The sequence below is a fragment of the Euwallacea fornicatus genome, chromosome 9 (genome assembly GCF_040115645.1).
Source record: "Euwallacea fornicatus isolate EFF26 chromosome 9, ASM4011564v1, whole genome shotgun sequence".
Classification (NCBI taxonomy): domain Eukaryota; kingdom Metazoa; phylum Arthropoda; class Insecta; order Coleoptera; family Curculionidae; genus Euwallacea; species Euwallacea fornicatus.
The window spans coordinates 3,533,276-3,554,813 of record NC_089549.1 but is presented as its reverse complement, the minus strand read 5'-3'; the positions used below and the strand labels follow the sequence as shown (position 1 = coordinate 3,554,813).

Sequence of the window (21,538 nt, the reverse complement as noted above, 5' to 3'; positions counted from 1 at the left end):
TTTAAAGAAAGAGATCATTTTACATTTCAGTAGTGGTTTCTGGCATGTGATCAGGGACTTGGATTAAGCCCTTCTCTCTGCAATCGACGATTCCATCCGCACATCTGCAGGGATGAGGACATTGAGGTTCGCTGACGCATTCACCACTATTGGCCCTTTCTGCTAAACCTAAAGAACGAATTGCGATACAAAATTTCATTAATTATCAAGCTAATAAAATATTTTAATTAGTTTAAAACTGCTAATTTTGGTGATAGAAACGATTGGTACATTTTAGTTAGGGAATATACAATTTTGCGATATTGGTTCTTCCTTGATTAAACTTTTCGAGTTCATATTGATTGATCTTTCTTCTGACATATATTTTGTATTTTAACATATTCACTTGTCCATCCTTCGTAAAATCTACTTCAATTCATTTATATTCAATATAAAAATTTGATTGTTTCTTACCTGAGCATTTGAATTCATGGTCCTGTACTTCAGCTACATTCTGCCCTTTCAACTGACTGGGTGAATGACAACGAGTATATTGCGCAAGTCGAGGTGAGTGCTTCAGAAATCTTCCTAACCATGAAAGGTTGCAGTCACAATGAAGGAGGTTATCAGCTAGCCTTAGGGTTCTGAGGCGGAACATGTTGCCGAACATGTCTTTTCCTAGCCAGGTTACGTTGTTGTTGTTTAGAGTTCTGGAATATCATCAATCAGTTCCGAACAAAACCAAAAGATCGTAGCTTACATGACTTCCAAATCTTTCATATCTCGAAGGGCTGAGTCGTCGATGCACGTTATTCTGTTATTGTCTAAGTGTCTAGAAATGGCTTAATTTTAATGAAAATGATTTTAAATTGGTTATAGATATAAGATTTGACCACGGTACTTTCTATAATATATGGTTACACGTTAAACATCTGAGTATTATTAGAAAAATCTATTATCATATCATCATTACGATAATGGCAACGTCGTATGATTTAATTGCCATATTGACTGCTCCCGTACCGTGCAGGTACGCGTTACGTTACATTAAGAGACGATTTTACTGTTGCCATTACTAGTAAAAATTCTTTGAGTCTTGTGTGAGTATGTAAATTGATTAAAGCAGCATTTTTGTGTCAATTATGATTTTGGTGTTATACAATTATTGAGGAGCTCCGAGGGTATAGGTGATACTTACAAATTCTTTAAATTAGGCACTCCTTTGAGAGTCTTTTTTCCAACTACTGCTATTTGGTTATGGCTCAAGTCCCTGGAAAAGAAAGAAGTTATTATTATATAATTTTCCATTTCAGATTAACCATAATCTTCCCCGACACCAGAGAGCAAAGCAAATATATTTTTTTTTGTTAATAGGCAATGAATCAATGAAATGTTAACAGTGGCCAAAACACATAAATCTTAATTTAACGACTTCTCATAAATATCGACAAAATCCCGTACAGGGCAACAAATAACTCGATCTAAGCTTGAATCTGACCCAAAAGGGCTTATAGGGTATGCCTCAAGCTTCCTGTATAGACTTCGAAAATGCACCCAATTTACCCTGGCTCGTGTAGTTGCCCAATTTTAATAATTAATTCTGATTTATGGACGGCATAGCTGCTGGGTAATTGTTGATTATATATTAATTACTACGGGCGCCATTGTGAAATTTTTAACAATCTGAAAAGACAAATAGGACTTCATTAAATATTGCTGACAATTACTAGAGAACAAGCGAACGCGCCCCGGGTTTTGATTTTCGAAAATTAATGCTTCAGAATGGGACAGTTCGGATTTAATTGCGCCATTGTTTTCGAAAAAAAGAAATAAATATGAATGCAATCTTTTTCAAATTGAAGGTGGTGCTTGAAATAAACCATTAAATGGCAGTGAGGTACTGAAACAATCTCCTAAAGAAGTTATTCTTGACTGGTACTTGCCTGCAAAAGGCAGAAGGTAGATGTATAGAGAATTTCAATTTCGAGTTACACTGTTGTGATCTCGAAAACGATGAGAGATACGATTTGGTTGAATTCGAGGTGAACTTTCTTAAATTTGTCTTACAGTCACTCATTGTGTCGTCTGTCATCTTATGGAAATCATTATTCATCATGTCGCGTTGTATAGTCTTGGTGATCTGGTTTGGTCAGTGGTTTGTGAATGTACGCTGGTACCCGTGGAACTATTTGATCAAGGTTTAGAACGTTAGCAAACACTATTCCCCGAAAATTGATGATGAGTTAGACTTTTCATTACGCGAATTCAGGGATTATACTCCTGTAGACGCGTTTTGACAGAATAGTGTACTTTCAGTGGTATAAAGACTCATTTTTCAAAGAAAGAGAATTCACTAAATCACTATGATGACTCCGAATGTTTCCTGCTGTAGTTTCAAGTTTTTCTTCATCTTGCATGGTCAACCATGCTAACACCAATCGATGAGCAACTAAAGAATCATGTTTGTTTATGATTCATGACGGAGTGTGGGTTTGGTCTGATGAGAACCAAATCCTTTGCAACGTGATCTCTACAGTTTCCTTGTTGGGTTGCACGATAACAATAATTTGATACATTTCTTCAAGGTCCCTTGAGAGCTTCAATTTCATTCTTGTCAGTAACGATTACCTCTTTTAGAGACAATTAAGCCCAAGAATGTCATGAAAGAAACGTATAGTTTTCACTTTTGCTGCAGGTAGAATTTCCATACTTCTAGTCGTAAAAGAACTTCATGTAGACGTCATGATGATAAATCGCATGTGGTGATAAACTGTAATATAGTGTAAATATGGTGATCTTGCAGGTTCCAATCGAACACGCTGCTCTAATGTAAAAATTCACTCTTTCGCTACTTCTTTCGGAGCTCTAGATCAACATAGGGTATTTTAAGTTTTAATCCGGAAAATTTAACATACTATAGAATTTGAAAAAATAATTAGAAAAGCTCATATGAACTTGTACGTTTTAAGGCTTTGTTACCGAAATATGGGGTGTTAAAATATCAGATTAAAAATATATATATTTCACAGCGCCCGATGTTTTTCAGATATCAACTTGAAATGTTGTACATCCACTACTGTTTAGAATTTACACGATTTGATTTAATAGGTCACTGTGAAAATCTACAGGGTGCTACTTTTTCGGGGGTGAAGCCGCATTTTATTACCATTAACTCTTTTGTGGGGCACCACTGATCTTCAATGGCCTATGTGTAGCATTCCTTGTTCACTTTTGAAATTTTTTGCCTCTGGTTTTTTTGCATCTATGACTGCTTTCCCGCTATTTGTAAATGTACCACTAAATGCACACCAATTTAACATTATTTTTAATAAACCCGCAGGTCCTAACAACTAACTATTTTAAAGAGGCATTTGAGCAATTTTAAATAGATTGAAACAGATTTTCACAGCGACGTGTTAAATTCAATTACTTAGATTATAAATAATAGCGTACCTGTAAAGCTTTAAGTTTATATCTGAAAAATATTTAAAAAATCTGAAATTTTAACATTGTAACTTTCGGGAACGACGTTTTAAAACATATAAGTTCACATGAATTTTTCTTATTATTTTTCCGAGTTCTATCGTTTGATAAATTTTCCAAATTAAAACACTCTGTATTTACACATATTGTATAGCACAAATACCTATAAGGGCCTTAAGGGCAGTTGCAACCTTTCATCTCTCACCGCTGCCGACATACCACCTATGAGGGTCGAATTTGAAGCACTCTGTACACAACTACAATATGCAGAGCCATTTTAGCTGCTCAATTCTACTTACTCTCTGGGATTTCCATAAAATTTCACGCTATTGCCTAGGTGATATATTAATGTTTGTTTTAGCTGACAGGGAGGTTAATAATGAGCCGCATATTTGGGAAAATAATAGAACATTTTCCACTGAAAATACATACATATTTGGTAGTCGCATAATGAATTTATATTCGTTTATTCACACTATTGTCCAATATACTAAATTTAGCAACGCAGGTCTCAGATGAGCTTTAATGTTTTGAATAAATTATTTTCATAAACTGTAATTCTAATCTACCAATAAAGAGCCGCCACGAAATGGTTGTAGCCTGAAAACAGCGACAGAAAAAAGAAGGTTGCAAATAGCGAAAGAGCATGAAGGAGTGCCCCTTATGGTGCTAAGAGTTGCGAACGAGATGAAATATGGATCACCTAGAGTGAACGAAACATTGAACATTCATATTAAATTACTTACAAACGAAATAAGTTAAAAACGGGAACAAATAAGTTGTCAGGAATGTTTTTCAGGGCGTTTCCATTCAGGCGTCTACAAAAGAAAAATAGGAAGCACTTTTCAGTTGAAGTAAATTGGAGCTGCTCACGTTTGTATAACATTTGTGCTATTTGTACTCAAAATTGCGTCTCAGTTCTATGGATTGAATTGGAATAATTGACAAAATCTATGCTTTTCTGCTCCATTATCTTTTAACTAAATTGGATGAGATGCTGTTCAAAGTTGTTTGGCACCCACACTGCATTTTGTTCAAAAGACAAAACAGGATTTAAATGACGTTGTTATACTGTGAGGCAATAAAAATTTACCTTAAACGTCACAAGTGTCGTTTCGGATATTAAATGTTCATGTTTGTTGGCTGCAGAGGTGGGAGAGGCCGCAATAGGGGACAAATAAAGATGTTTGGGTTCGAGGCGTTCAGATGTAGCAAAAACGCCTTATTCTTTTATAAATTAAATCACAGATGTTGGAAAATGGCACAAGTTTGAGTACTAAGCAACTGGCCTTTTGATGACTTACAATCTTTCTAAATTTTCGAGATCCTGAAAAGACTCCCTTTCAATTTCGGTTATTTGGTTGGATGAAAGTTGCCTACAATAAAAAAAAAATAGGAGTAAAATAAACATATAATATCTTATGTCGCAAGGGCATTATTCTGTGAAGATTAAATATTACTAAAATCATGCTAATACACACCTAGCTAAAAAGAAAAAAATGAGATTTTTTCTTAATGAAAACGACATAACTGGTAGCTACTTACAGTATCTTTAGTTTGGATAGGTCTTGAAAGTCAGCCTCGTAAATGGCAGTGATATTGTTTCCCTGTAGATCTCTGAAAAGGAAGAAAATATTTTAGGCTAATAGGTCATTATTTAAATAATTGAAAAAAGCCTCGAAATAATGCAAATTATGATCTTCCTGTGAAGTACATATTTTAAGTATCGAGTATCTCACATATGCATATGTACATATCTGTATAGTAGATCTAGTGGTTAATGATAGTGAACCGTAAGGAGGTTATAGTCAGCATTTTTCGAGTAGGGAGACTAATATAAAGTTAGTCTTAATAGCCTTAACTGGTACTCATAAAGATTTTGAGACGGATTAAATATGCTTTTAATATTTAGCACTTGTGCCTTCCCATTGCTAATGCAATATTTTTCTTCTGGACCTGGATGCACTTGTCTTGTGCACCCACAGCAATTCTGCTACTGAATTGAATTGCAGTTAGTGCAAGGAGAAATTTTATAAGATTATTTATAGAACAATTGATTTATTAAGTTCATAGAGAGAAACATTGTAAATATCCGGGATATTTATGTGCCAAAGCTTCAGGCAACATATACAAATCAGCCATTTTAACTTCATCATCACTTCGTCATTCACACGTGCTTGGAAATCCTGGTTTAATATACCAACAAACTGAAAGCCAGTTTCCTTTCAGGTTTATATTCATGTATCAGGTATTCATCACAATCATTACAACCTTGAAATTATGTTCAACAAATTGCTCGTATAGTGATGAAAAACTTCTACAATTGGGCAATTTGCACAAATTTAATCTCTAAGTCTCTTATTCCCGGAAGTTTTTTTTTTTTAATTTTTTTTTTGATAAAGAAGAACCATCATCTAATTTTGCGTTAATGCGTTGAAAAAATCCAAATCAAACCATGGATATTTTCGTATAATCGCGGGGTTTTACATAACATTAACCTATTTCCTTGCTTAAAACCTTAAAAGGTTTCCGTCGAAGGGAATTACTGGGGAGAAAGTAGGATTTGCAAGCTAACCGTAACTGAAAAATATTTGGGTTTTGCAGACGTCTCTTGATTTAATTTCCTTTCGTCCGCGAAACGAGTGAGAATAATAAAAGGTGATCATTAAAAAAAACTGAAGATGGCGAGGGATTAGTCACCGAAATGTTAGCAAGTATTTTCGTTCACACTCTTAGTAAACGGTAAATGTTTTTCTCAGTTAGTTTTAACTAAATATGGGGTACAATTCCACCACTTCAACACCCTCAACTTGGGAGTCAGGCGGTATTCCCCAAACAAAAGAGAAAAATAAAATGGATAACAGGCTACTTTTTACTTCAATTCCCCCCTGAAAGGAAAAACTATCATTTTTCTACGTCCCCCCTAATGGCGCTCAAATTAATTTAATTTTAGTCTTTAATATTAGACTATTTGATGAAATCTCCGACTAATCATTCTTACACGAAACGAAAAATCTGACGGGCCTTTTAAATCAAATTCTTTGCGAATCCCCATCCACCGAGCAAAATCCCATTATTTCATTGCTATTCTTATTCGAAAGTCTTTAATTGTGGCCTTAACTAAATTTTAACTGAATAATGCCCCGCAAGCAAACTGGAAATTTTGCCAGCGGCTTTACATAGAAGTACAGAAAGCGATGTTAAAAGGATATAGTTGAGCGAGCATTGAGAGCACCCTCTCGCATACTAAACAACTTTAAGAAACTATTTGAAGCCAGGAACCGCTCTGGCATGTTTTTGCTGTATGGTTAGCGTTTTCTAAAGGCGCTGGTAATTGCCGAAGAATTTGCTGGCAAACTCAATTTGGGCTGCAGCACAAAAGTGCGCAATTTGCTGAACGGGGTAGGAAAACTCGAGGGGGTGGCACGACCTAATCAAGTTGGATTTCATTTTCCATAACAATTTCCTGCTTAGATCGTATAGAAGAGAAGAGTTGCCAGCAATAAGGTGCGGTAATGAAATATCATACATATAAGTTTCACTAGGAAATGTAATATTTCTCCGTTGGATGGATATGATAAGCATTTCTAGTGATACCGAACGGTAGTATCTAGTTACACTAGACATCAAATTTGCGAACCCGGAGAACAGAAAACCCCTGGAAAGAGCTTCGTTCAACATGATCATAGTTCAACCTCGTAGCAATTTGCAAAAGATACACCATTTCGAGATATTTCCTCGAAAAACTTCTATTCCCCACAATCAAGAATCTAGTCCCAGATAGGGTGCAACGATGGAAAACTGGAAAAAAGTAGGTACATTAGATGCATTTCTTTCGAAGGCACTTAAATTTTTAGCATTCTTGAAGTGGCGAGAATAAGGATCAAAGTAAGGCCCTAATTTTTTGAAAATAAAGTTGCTACATTTCTGTTAATGCGAGTAAATACTTTATTAATTAATGTGTTCTATTGTTTTATGCCAATTGGCTGACAAATCTCCAGTTCTCCTAATTGATTGTATCTAATCGGTTGTTGTTGTCGTATCATACAGGGTGTTACAAATTCGATGTATTAGTATTACTATTTCGCTATCTATAAGCAATTGAGAGTTAGTTAAATGGAGGCAAACTTGCGCATTTTGTTGCTGAACACTTTATTAAAAAGTATGTAAAATTATCCGATTACTTCTGTACATACCTAAAAAAAAATGAAAAAACCAAATTTCTTTTTATTTTTTCACGTCTTTGTTGCTGATTATTTACAAAAAACAAGAGTACCTTTCCAAGGCACTTTTTCACGCTCTTCAAGAAGCTCATTTTATTTTTCAGTTATAACGTTTCGTTTTTTAGAAACTGTCACCAACTTAATTTTTTTAAATGGAGACCCGGATCTTTTGTTTCATCAACTAGCACCTTTTGATCTGCCAAAGATAGTGCTGTATCCACATTTGCCAGAAAATTATACGCTGTAGAAAATATTTTAAGTTTTTTAAAAATTGAGCAGTAGATATTAGCGTTGAATCATGACAAAACGTTTGAACTTAACTTTGATAGTATACAAAATTATTTCTTTTCTCTAGCGTGACTTAAATTCATGTTTCAAAATGTGCTTTTCAACCAAAGAAAAACCAGATATTTTTATTATCTATTACTTGTGTCTGTTAAACACTAGAAATGCATCGGAAATGTAGAGTTTGTAGATTGGTTTTTTGCGTGTGTATCGAGTTAGGTGGCACCTACGTGTTTATATATAGAGTATTTAAAAAATGGACGATAATATTTAAGGGGGCGATTTCTTAGGTCATTTTATGAAAATAAGTCTCCATAAATATAGGTCCGGCAATGAATTGTTTCCAAGATATAGGGCGATATTTTTTCTTTAATCATGGTTTTTGAAAAATAATTTAAATATATTTTGAATTATTTTTTTTTAATTTGAGAAAACTGTTTGTAGTAATAAGGGCCGATTTGGTTTTAATCATTTATTGACAAAAGAATGTACACCACTGTCTTCCATTAAATTTGATACAAAGATTTAAACTAGAAACTATACTTTCAACAATAGCTTGAACGTTGGCAGTCTAACGCAACAATGTTTTCAAGATTTGATAAGCGGCTCAGGGAGAATGACACATTCCAGATAAAAAAACGAAACAAATTTAGAAGAATAATTAGCGAACTAGACAGAGAACAGGTATTAAATGACATAAAAAATATAAATAAATAATTTAAATTGCATAAAAATAAAATTTTCTATACAAGATAAATTTTAAAGAAACAACAACTTTAATGCCGTAAATGCGCAACTTTACCTCCATTTAACCAACTCTCTGTCACCTATAGATGCCGAAATAGAACTGCTAACACCTCGAATTTGTAATATCCTTTAAATACCTCAATACTACTTCTCCTGAGTAATGTCAGCTCAAATTGAGGTTCCATCATCAATGCCTTCATTGCCGTCTCGAAAATCGTCTCAATATTTTACCGATAAATTTTAAAAATCGAACATAAATAACCAGTGCTATAAATAATTAATATAATCGTGATCGTGAGCGATTCTGAAAATCGTGGGATATCTCTTTGAAACGCCCACCCGCAGGCGTGTGCCCGTTCCCAAGTGGCCAAAGTGAAGCAGACCAGACTGTCCGGAATTTATTGTTCCGAGATCGTGTGGACGGAGATGCGCCTTCTTCGCTTTTGGGTACCAAACTATAAACATCAAAGCCCCACCTATGTTTAAAGGAAATATTAAAATTATTGTTCGCTATAAAAAAAAAATCTCGATGCGATTTTATTGCCTGTACAATAACGGACGATAAAATCTATGAGCGGGGTCAAAAGAGAAAGCCATGAGATGCCTCTCAAAGTTTACAGATTCAGCGGCGTAAATTTGCTCCTAAGTATTGCAAATGTCGGATTATAATCTCCATATTTCTCTATTTACAGCAGCGAGAACAACCAACTGCAATCAACGCAACACGGGGTATACTAGACTGTTGCATATTTAAAAGGAGTAGAACATGACCTGAATAAGAATAATGCAATTATCATCGGTAACTCAATCCTGTCGAGCGCCTTTAACTCAATTAACAGTGGTTGTCAAATTGGCTTAATTGGTCCAAATAGAGCCGAATGCGTTTTGAATTGATTTTTTAATTGTGAGTAATAGTTGCCGGTTGTGTGACTGGAATATTGAGCATGAACCTCATTTCGATTACAATTTAAATATCTCTATTAAGAGTTAAACTCAAAAACGCAATACGTAATGCAGAATTTATTTATAAAAAGATACGACGTGTTATGTGAGAAACAAATTAGTTAAGGGGAGAGGGAAACTTGTGCCTTTGACAAGGAGTCCCCTTTCAATTTCCAACTTGACCTCCGCTGTTTTATTTTTTTTTAGTTTGGGTATGAATTCCATTAGCAAGCAAAATGCCAATGAACGCTTTTAGAATGTTAGGGCGGCGCCAGGGCGCAGTTTAGGGTTTAGAATTGCAGTAAATTAATAGTTTTCGAGGTAACACGATTTGTTAGACGCACACTATAGTAGTGCTCTAGTAAATTTCTTTTCTGACACAGAAACTTATTAAATTCGTTAATGATGTACAAACAACAAACAAATTAGGCAGTGTTCTTAACAGAAACGAATGGCAAAATGAGTTTAATTTCGTAACTAGTTGCCAAATGAAGGCAAATAGCTTCCTTTTGTGAACAAATAAGGCCAATAACAAAGCTATTTCCAGTTAGTTACATATTTATTTTAATAGCGTATTTCTAGCTAGATTCATTGATACCTATTTACAGATTACGATACATATAATAGGCGAATTCAGTTTTTTTTGCATACTAAATTGAATCTTTACTTCGTATATGACCTGTGCCAATAAAGAATGGTTGGGTGTCGCATATGTGCTCTGTGAAGGCAATTGAGGCAATAAATCAGAGAAAAATAACACACAGATAGAACAAAATGGCTTCGAACTAAACATGCTTAATATAAAAAAATACATACACTAGAAACTATAAATAAAAACAAAAAAATGTTTACTTATGCAGGATGTTTGGTAGAGCGATAGTAAGTTTTCAATGGAAGATAGATGAGGTCATTTTGAATTTATATAACCATATCCTTATGCAAAGTCTCATCGTTTTTAAAATATCTGCCTTAGATTTTATACGAAATAATTGAGTTGATTCATTTAAGGTCATTTTTGAAATAATAAATACTTGCAACTTTCGGAGGTATTTTTTAAATCTTCTTAATATGTATCATGACATTGTAAAAAAAGTATTAAACATTATTACTACCAACAATTATGTATACAAATTAACGTGCTAAAATACTTTTGTTTCAATTTAATCTGACATTTTAAACAAAATTTTCTCCAATGCGGTGCCAGCTCAAGAATTTAAAATAGTTTTAAGACTTCCCTAGCGTGTACTTTTTCAAATTATATACGATTTTATGATAATATTATAGTTCACAAAACTAAGAACAAGGAAATATTACTCAAAAGAAAATAAGCGAGATTAAATTTAAATAAATATTAATTATTTTAAAACTTTTAGCGTTCTAATTAATCCTATTAATTTTCAAAATGAGATCCCCCACTTCTAATGTAATTATTTATCTCTTATACTCTACGCTCCTGATTTCCCCCCCTTCGCCATTATTTCAAAAACGACAGATTTTCTATAAGTATAAATATGGATACATAGATTCAAAATGAATTTATGTATATCCCTTTGAAAATTTCTTATCTCTGTACAAAGCACCCTGTGTAATAACACCTACTACATCTATAATAAAGCGTTTGAGGATCTACTTCCTCCATTAGTTTTGTTATTTAAAATGGGATCTTCTGTGATAAGTTTAATTTTCAACTTAAGGAGTGGGATACCCTTTATATCCATTAGTCAGTGGTTTGAAGATTCTGTTTTTCTGCTCATATTTTTTTGTCATTTACATTCCATATATTTTTGAAAACCCTGGTATGTGCGTTCGAATTCCTCCAAAGTGAAAGGAACTTAAAAGGAAGTTTACAAAACCTCGCATTATTGAAAAAAATGAATAAAAAAGCGCTAAACAATTGATATGTTAAATAGAGTACAGGGTGGCTAATTTATATTAAAAATACTATAACAAAACTGACTAGTTGAATCGTAAAATTAAATACAGGACGTTTTGTTTTATTTGAAAAAATTAAGTGGGGGCGACGTTAAACCCGTCTCAAGTTTAAACTGCAGATTTGATGTACATATATTCTATTGAGTATTTGTCACAATTCTAAGTTTAACTTTAGGTGGAGCTTAAACTGAAAGTAGACAACTTATCCTTATGGCGCAATGTATTTTTTCATTAAAAATCATCGAAGCTCCATTGTAAGTATTCAAATACATTTAAACATCATTGATATTCGGTCTTCAGATAGGATTAAGTTTAATAGGACAAGCTGACGTGCTGGCACAACTTTCACAATACTAACAGGAACGGTTTGTTCGACATAAAGATTCTTGAGAGACTTCATTGTCTACACAATTCTGCCATAGAATTAATTCATTAAACTTAGCTCATTTGCCGAAAATATTCCCGTTCTTATCGACAACTGTACGTCTAATGAGAAGATCGATTTGGATTGGAACTCGGATTGTTCGAATACTTCAATTATTCTCGAGTAATATATCACCTGGACGCGACTACGTAAATTTTCCATCTGGGCAAATGAATGTATACTCGGGAACCCTTAGGCTCGAAATTGTCAAGAACCGAACTTATTTACTATTCTTTTTTTTTTTTTTTAATAAAAACCGCTTTTGAAACTTTCTAACAGAACGCACTAATTACATGGGGAGCCTGCGAGACAGCCCATTTTTCAAGCGTATTGTTATGAACTGCGCCCTAATAATCCCTCAGCTTTCTACTTGTATGCTAATTTTGTTATGGCGATTAAGTATTCTCATAAATCCGGGTCCAATAAAATAGCCCAGGAGCTCCTTATTTATCTACAAATTCCTGCAGCCTCTCAGTCTACACTTCCAGCTCTTACAAAATATAATTGTTTAGCCACTTTCTCTCTCTGAGTCATAGAGCTGTTCTTAAATATGCAACTTAAAGGCGATTTACCAACTTAGGGTTACTGGCATCTCCCTGACTGTAACGTGTAACAATTTTGTTTGCAATGTTGTCATGTAAAGGCGACATTTGTAAAAACAGCCCGAGTTCTATATCTGACATTTTACAAGTTTTAGTACTTAGAATCGACCGAATCACGCAGTTTTAGGTAATTTATCTTGAGCAGTTATCGCAATAATGGTTCGCTGAACGATAACGGTAAAATCCGCCTTACGTTTATGAGGTTATAACATTAGCACACTCGTGTGCCACAATTTGAACACTATTTCAATTATGTGTGGCGTTCTAGTGTGTAGGTATTTGCTTTGATTCTCGTTTTGCCTGGGTGTCTTTGAATGCCTACTATAAGGGAAGTAGATTTCATTTTCACAACTTGTACAAATATGACACGCAATTATTCTTTGCGTGTTGTAGCAATGTTGAAAAGCTCCCCACAGAGGACAAATCAAGGTAAAAGTGTAAACGAAAATTTACCACTGCTTATCACGGAAATTTGCGATAATCATCTTCGTGGTAAGCTCGAATATTCATAAGTGGGCATGTAACCATTGTAAAATGGTGTTATACAGGAAAATCGCCATTGTAAAGCATGCCTAATAACGACATAATTAGCCCGAACTTATATATCTCCTATGCACAGACAATAATCCCAATTTTGCTCATCCCTGATTTTTTCCAACTGCAAGCAAACAATATGTCGCATTATCTAACTAACAATAATTATTCATTTAGTTGAATTCCCAATAATATCACATTCGATATTTCCAGCACAAAACACAAGCCCGACTGAATTTAATACGCTTTTCACACAGCCATAACATTTTGCATTTAAAATGGCAAAGTTCGCTCATGCTGCACTTTCGAACAGCTTCATTTATGTGGCATAAACAGTTTCACAGTGAATTTTTTTGGTTTCTAATTGGTTATAAGCATTTCAAGTATTTAAGTTTTAATTTAAACCATATGCGAGCAGCTATTGCTAACAGGCATTCTTGACTGCAAACGAGCTTCAAATTTTGATTTCCTCACTTGAAGTAAACACACTCAATGATTTACCCTCTGATGCGAAGAAATTAGAACTTAATACTAAAGTGATTTTTTTTTTGGCTGATAGTTTGGAAGTTTTGGTTAGTTTTATTAGGCAGCATTTTGTAAGTCTGCGGTTTGTTCATTCACATTATCGTTTGCGCTATGAGGATACTTAGAAAAGTTTTTTAGCATCCAGAAAAGCATACAGTTTTAATTATTTTTATGGGTTTCTCAGTAAATCCTAAAACTTTTTTACTGTACAATGCAGGGTTTTTTTACATTACAGAAATCTCGAAAAAAAAACATGTGGGGAATAGAAAACTTCCCAGGAATTATATTGTGCTGCGATTCGCAAATATTGAATATAGAGATGTTATTTTTCTTCTTTTGATTAGAAGGCTAAAAGATGATGAGCGAAAAATTTCTGAAAATTAAGAGGACTTATAAGAGTTACTTATCAATAAGCTTAAAATGAATCTAACAGCCTTATCTATTGATGGGCTATATCTTCTTTTTTTGCTTAAATAGTGTAGTGGGGTTTAAGAAGGAAAATAATTTTCTAAGAAACTAAAAGCAAGGTTAAAAACTCAAAAAAACTAAAATAAAGATTTGTCTCCAGGTTTTCAACCAAATGTAAACAAACGGTTTTTATCGAAATTTCTTCTGCATTAATCTTTAACTTTTCTAGTTTCCGAATAAACCCAAAATGAAGGTAAGAGAGGAGCATTTTTTTGGGCATTGTCCCTAATTTTTGAAGAACCCCGATAATTATGTATTTTTACAATTTTTTACGAAAAATGTGTTCAACTTAGATGAATATTTGCTTTTCAGAATGTCGGAATATGATGCAAGTGTTTGAAAAAAACAAAAATGAAATCAATTGAAGAATGTCTGAGACTTCTTATTTGACAAAAATATAGTGGATTTTATTGGAGGTTTTTTAATTTCAAAGATTAAAAAAATACATAATAAGAATCCTTAAAAACCAACGAGAAAGTTTGGTAGTTTTGGAGGAAATCCAAAAGTCATTTACTCTAAAAGCGGATTTTAATGAAGGTTTGTTCTATTGTCAAGCTTGAAAACAAGTAAATAAAAATCGCAGGAAACTAAGAAAAAACTTATTAAGTTTTTATGAAAGGCAAAAGCAAACTCCTTTTGCATATTCTCCCGACTAAACTCATGTCAATATGACCCAACTAACACATAGGAGTTTATATAATGTTTTTTAAGCAAAGTGCTGCATTTGATGCTCTCTTTAATACTTTCCACCAACTTCCCACTCACCCACCCATATCAAGGTACTGTAAATAACTAAACATACACGAAATACTTTGCCATAATATCCTTAAAAGTTCATTTTACAAAGTTTTGTAGAACTTGAGACGAAGTTTCCTGCTAAAGCTTTCTACCTAAGCATGGATTTTAAAATATGGCCGTTAAAATATGCCTGTATACGGGATAAGTTTTAACAAGATTTTTATTAGCCATTCCGTTTAATAGGATCCTGCTTGCGAAAGTTATATTATTGCTGGTGCATAAAGTATCTTCATGGGGATATCTTCAGTATTAATACAAAAAATGGGCGTAAACAGATTTAACTTTGATGGGGAATTTCACTTTTTCCTTCGGTTCACTATGATTTGTAATATTCTCTAATCGTTCTCTTTCACGCAAAACATTATTGAGAAAGTTTTTTCATCACCCATAGAGCATTGTCATACCTCAACTTTTTCTTTTTCTTTCACATGAGATATATGTATATGAACGAATTGCGTGTGCCTAACAAATAAATATTAGGCTTAACCCATATTTTTGGACAGGATTTTTTAGAGGTGTTAGGCAAATTAGGCAGGGACCATTCATCATAATTATGCATATTTCAATGGGATTAACTTGTATATTTACTAGTTTCTTGGCAAAACGTCGTGTGACAGGTGGATTTATTCTAGGATTAAGAACGTTGGCTGCACGATAGAGGCTTAGGTCAAAGTTTCCTAGCTGACCATTATTTTAAGGTCAGTAAATATGAATTAATTTTCTGCACACGAATTTCAGTCCCAGAATCACGATTGTGGGTTATCTTCCGAGCAGAAAAAGTTGGAAGTAGAATGGAAATCTCTGCCAAAGCGTAAATTTTTAGAGAAAATCAATTACTGTGGATATCAGCGTAAATCGAATTGCTTTTAAACTTGTTAAAATGTCTTGAATAGTATTGGTATTTCATCATCTTGTGAAGAGGTAGGACAACTGCAGCTATTTTTTCTGAAAATACAATTTTGTGTGTATGTGATTGTGTGTGGGTAATTTAAAGACTATAAAAATGGTGTAAGCCACATGCCAGCATTATTTAAAGTCTTTAAAAGATACTTCATTTATCAGTCACATATAACCAAGAAGAAACTTTTGACAAAATATACTGCGTCACATAGAAAAGAGAACAACCCGTAAAAATGGTTTTATCTAAATAATTTTTATTATGCATGTTTCTTATGCTAAAACAAATATTTTATTAAAAAATTGACCAAATTTAATTGTTGAAAACCAAAAAAAATTAATGAGTTGTTGGTCCTCAACGGTGTCTTATACATTCTTGTACACGTCTATGCATGGACCTAATGAGGTGATTGATGTCCTCTCGGGGATCTCATACCAGGCTAACTGGGCAGCATGACATGGCGCCGCTAGGGTTTGTGGGGATGGGGTAAATTATGCACCTTTCTACCTACAATATTTCATACATGTTCAATCGGTGAGAGGTCTGGAGATCAAGGTGGACAAAGTAGAAAATTTATTGTATTTTGATGAAAGAACTCAGTAGTCACTCTAGCCACATGTGGTCGTGCATCGTCTTGCTGGAAAATTGTATTAATGAGAGCTTCCAGGCAAGGCACGGGATGAAATTCCAGGACTTGCTGGATGCATCATTGGGCTATCATACTGTCTTTAATGAAAAGTAAAGGTGACTTGCTACCATATATAATAGCACCCCAAACCATTACCCCAACAATATCATGGACATGCCTCTGTATTGTAAACTGAGGATGCCGTATTTAACCCCATCTTCTTCATACTCTTGCCCGACCATCATGCATTTCCAAACAAAATCTGGATTCGTCACTAAACACGATATTATCTCCTTCCAAATTCATATGGTATATACCCGTTCTCTGTACTATTGCAGTCAATTTTGACGATGATTTAAGGTGAGGTGTAGAACATGATGGGAATGGTAGGAAATCAGTTTAAAACTTCTTATCTGGCGATAAATAGTTCGAATCATAAAGGGCCTTCCATACTCAGTAAACCACTAATCCATCAGCGTTCGCGACGAGACGAATCTATCTCTTAGGACTATAATTCGAAGGCGGTGATCTTGACGTTCTGGAGTTCTTCAGGTTCGTCCAGTAGCTCTCCTACTTGTTTTGTCTTCTTGGAACCGTACCTGACAACATCTCACTATAGTGTTTACACTATGGTCCAATCTAGTGGCGATTTCCTAAAATGATCCACCCAGCCTCTCGTAGACTTACGGTTTGACTTCTCTCAAATTCGCTGAATTGGCAAATACTTCTAAATAGGCATATTTGATTGATCTAAAAGCACTTTCTAAGCACACTATACACCAATAAATTATATTTTGTAGTTATATTGTTGATATTTTAAAACAATTTTTATAGTAAAAAAACCTAAAATTTTTTATGTTCCGATATACAAACTGGTATACCCAATATTATTTAAATAAAACCATTTTAACGGGGTGCCCTCTTTTCTGTCACGTATTATACTTCGTTTTCTTAGGAATATTTCAGCCCTCAATTCATTTTCACCCTTTATTAATTTTAATAGCTTATAAGGTAATTACGCTCGTGATAATTAGAAGTTATAGGGGAGCCTAATTACGTTAGATTGTAAATGTGACATCGCAACCTTTAGTGAGTCGATACAGTTTGTCTCTATTCTTCAGTAGTGACACTTCATCGTTTAAACTACCTATGTCGAGCCCATAATTTGAACAGTAAACAGAACTTATCGAAAGTAACAGTTTTTGTCAAATAATTTTTTTGTAAAACTCACATTTACTTTCATTATTTATACGTAGTAAAACTACTTTATGGAACTATCTATGGAATTAGAAAAATCGAAATACGCAATATTTTCTGGATGTTTTATTATCAGAAAGTTTTTAACTAACCGTGGTTCAAGCCAGATGCACAGCCAGGCTTGTATTGTTTGTGATTCATATGTACGTGTCGTTTCTGTTATTCTGATAGCATTTGAAACTATTGAGGAATTGTAGTGTAAAATGCCGTGTTTTACAAATAGTACATTGATATGATGCTTGCTCATGGAGAAGCCCGTGGAAAATCTAATCGAGCTTATAAGATTTATAAAAATTTTTTGTAAGTAAAAAATATACTATTTTTAATAAAAAAAGATAGAAATATATATATATATAATGTATATAATATATATAATATATATAATATATACAAATCCAAGGCATACCCTGACAGTACTTTGTTTTATGTCATGTTGTTATTTAAAATGAAATATATCCTCATTTTACGAATAACAGTTAAAGATAGGTATAGGACATATTCATATCATTTGAAAGGGTATTAAATAGTGATTTTAATGAATACATAAAAATATTTACATCCTATTTGAAATAAGCAAGATATTCTATATCATAAGTGAGTAAGATGTAATTAATATTTTTGCTCATTCTGTATATAAAATTTCAAGAGAACTGTTTTCAACTTTAAGAAATATCTGTTGTTAAGACGTACCGGTCAAAAAACGGTAATTAACTAATCCACTTCACATAGAAAAAAAATGTTTTCTTGATCCTTATATTTTTACATTTCGTGAAATTTCTCAACGAGTATTTGTTTTAGACCTATTGAGTATTATACAAACTCCTATTATTTTCTTCTTCTAATTTAAAATATTTTAGGATGTTAGATTTAAAAAAAACGTAAGTTTGCATTATATCTTTTCATTTGCGTACCCCGTACAAATGATAATATTTTTAAAATGTGCCCTGTAAGGTCGTACATATAAGCGTAAAAACAATTTTTCATCAAAACCATTAATAAAGCCACAATCCTCCGAGGCGCTGTTGTTGGACCACCCTGTATAGATAGCGTAACACCCAAATAGCCAGTACACTCCTCATGTTTAGCTCTACGCGTTTATTGATTATATGAAAAAAGACATGCACATCAGAAAGCAGGCAAAAAATTCCTTCGGTATCTATGCGAAGGCCTCGAAACACGATAAACAATTTAAAATGCCATAGGCGGGTAACAGGATCGTGATAAATCTTTTAATAAATTAAACTGGAAAACTATACCTTTTAAACAAAAAATGTACTTGATTAAGAAGTTATTTTATTATTGATTTAAACTATGGAATTTACATATATATTTCTAAAACACTCCTACATAGTTACAGTCAGTCATAAAAATATTTGCACACCATTTAAAATATTATTATAAGAAACATTTATGGTTGTAAATTCAAATTGACATATGGAACATGTGAGAGAGGGACCTAATGATCTCCTTTAGACTAATTTAAACATTAAATACAAATTGTGATTGATTTCGGATATAAAAATTAAATATAATTTCTGGCAAGTCACAAAAACATTCGTAAAATACAACATTTTAATATTTATTATGTGCTGTGGCTCAAAGTGAAAATAATACACCTGTATCGAATTCACTATTTATTAATAAATTTACATTTACATAACAATAAACTAGGGTACAAAGTTTTAAAAATATTATGCTACATTCGTTCTATATTATCCACAATTAAAAACAAAAAAAATTTACAAAGGGAGGAGAAAAATTAAGTTCTATATTTGCTTTCAAAACGAAGTTCAAAATAAAAATAAAACACTTGTTTTTAATCGTTTTTGTAATAAATAAGTTTTTTAGTTGGTAGCCCGTTAGCTAAGATAACTTCGCAAAGACGATTTGGTATCGATTCTATCAACTTTTCAGTGAAAGTAGGGGAAAATTTTTCCCATTCTTCAAGAAGAGCGCGTTTTAATTGGTCTTTTATTGGAAATCTCATGTTTCCTAATTTCCGCTTCTAATTTAACCCAAAAAATTTCTATGACATTAATGTAGGGTGATTAAGGTGGAGTTGTTATTACATGAGGATAGTTATACAAAAGCCACTCTTTCACAATTCGAGCGCCATATGTCGGATCGTTATCCTGGTAGAACGCAAAGTCGTTAGAAATGTTCAGTTGTTCTACGCTGGATTGTAAAATCTGCACTAATATGTCCAAATAAACATGTCTATCCATAATGTCATCAATGAAATGCAGCTTTCCTGTTCCAGCATTGGATATACAGCCCCAAACCAGCACACTCCCTCTTCCGTGTTTAATAGTGGCTTTTAAATTTGCTTTCTTTAGCACTTCACCGGGTTCCTTCGAGACCAAAACTACTTCTATCCGATCCAAAGAGGTTGAATTTACTTTAATTCGTAAATAAAACTCTTTTCCAAAACTCGTCTTCTTTATCCAAATGCTCTTTGGTAAATTGTACTCTGATCTTTTGGTTCTTCAGACTAATGAACGGTTTTTTTTCTGGGCACTCGACCATGGAATTGATGTTTTCTCAAAACTATTCTTTTGGATTCTGGATTCACTGACTTATATAAATGCTTTTCAACTTCTATTGCCAGTTTGGGGGCACTTATTCGGGGATTTGTTTTTACATATCGCATAATCCACCATTCATTAGCATCGGTAAAAATTTTTCTTGGATTTTTTCTTATCTTGTTTTTTAATCTTCCCTCACTTTTATTAAACCTTTCTATGATGTGTTGTATTGTTGCAGGACTTATTTGTCGAATATTGACGATTGCCTTAATAGACTTGCTTTTTTTATGATGATTAATTACTAACTCGCGTTCTTTTACAACGATATGTCTTCCCATGTGGATTTTGAATTACATTCTAACAAATATCGATACAAGTTCACAAAAACTGTTTGTTTTGTGCGGTTTTAAACATTTTTTTGCATTCACAAATATTTTATTATAATGAAATTGACCTGTATTACTTTAATTTTTGATTTCGTTTGAAAGGAAATAGAACTGAATTTTTTTCCTACCTTTATAAGATTTTTTTTATTGTGGATATTATAGAACAAATGCCGCATAATATTAGAAAAAAATTCTACCCTAGTTTATTGTTAAGTAAATAAAAATGTATTAATAGATAGTGATTTCAATACAGGTGCATCATTTTCACTTTGAACAACGGTATATTATTACATTCAATATTTTGCAGGGGCCTCCTTTTACTAAAACAACTTCGCTAAGTCATCTCGGCATGGAATAAATCAAATTTGCAGTAGTTTTAGACGATATTTGTTGCAATCATTCTTGTAAAGTGATTTTGAGAGATTCCCGACCTTTGATTTTCTTTTGATTCTCAGGAAAGCGGATATTTCTATTCAGTTCGTCCCAGAAATGTTTTGTCGGATTTATGTCTAGCAACTGGGGTGGACGGTCAAGAAGCTTCGGCACATTAAAAGAAATCCACATTTGTATTATTCGAACTATGCTTAGGATTTGTTGCCCTATTTAAAGTTCAATTTTTCAGTACCAATTCTTCAACAAATGACAGTATATTGGCACGCAAAATATCGATATAATGATATAGATTCATATGACCATTGATAAAAGCCAAAGTTCCTACCCCCGCCGTCGACATGGCTTTCAAAATCATTACGGGGCCACCACCATGTTTAATTGTAGGACAGAGTTTTTCCGGATTTAATGCGGTTTTATTTTTACACCAAACATGCCGTTTGATCTATACAAATTGAACTTGCTTTCATCAGTAAACAAAATATTTTACCAAACAATCAGATTTTTGTCCA

At 33.4% G+C, this 21,538-nt stretch overlaps 1 protein-coding gene across 2 annotated transcripts in view; it reads right to left on the bottom strand.

Annotated features, from left to right (window-relative positions):
• The window catches only part of sli (slit guidance ligand), a 166,079-nt gene that overhangs the window by 12,984 nt on the left and 131,557 nt on the right, over positions 1 to 21,538 (bottom strand). For both annotated transcript variants that reach the window (XM_066285834.1, XM_066285835.1), the window contains exons 3-9: positions 5,008 to 5,079; positions 4,767 to 4,838; positions 4,209 to 4,280; positions 1,178 to 1,249; positions 740 to 811; positions 454 to 689; positions 24 to 168 (exon numbers count right to left, since the gene is read on the bottom strand). In XM_066285834.1, the coding sequence (XP_066141931.1) occupies positions 24 to 168; positions 454 to 689; positions 740 to 811; positions 1,178 to 1,249; positions 4,209 to 4,280; positions 4,767 to 4,838; positions 5,008 to 5,079 (741 nt within the window). The remainder of the gene's footprint in view (positions 1 to 23; positions 169 to 453; positions 690 to 739; positions 812 to 1,177; positions 1,250 to 4,208; positions 4,281 to 4,766; positions 4,839 to 5,007; positions 5,080 to 21,538) is intronic.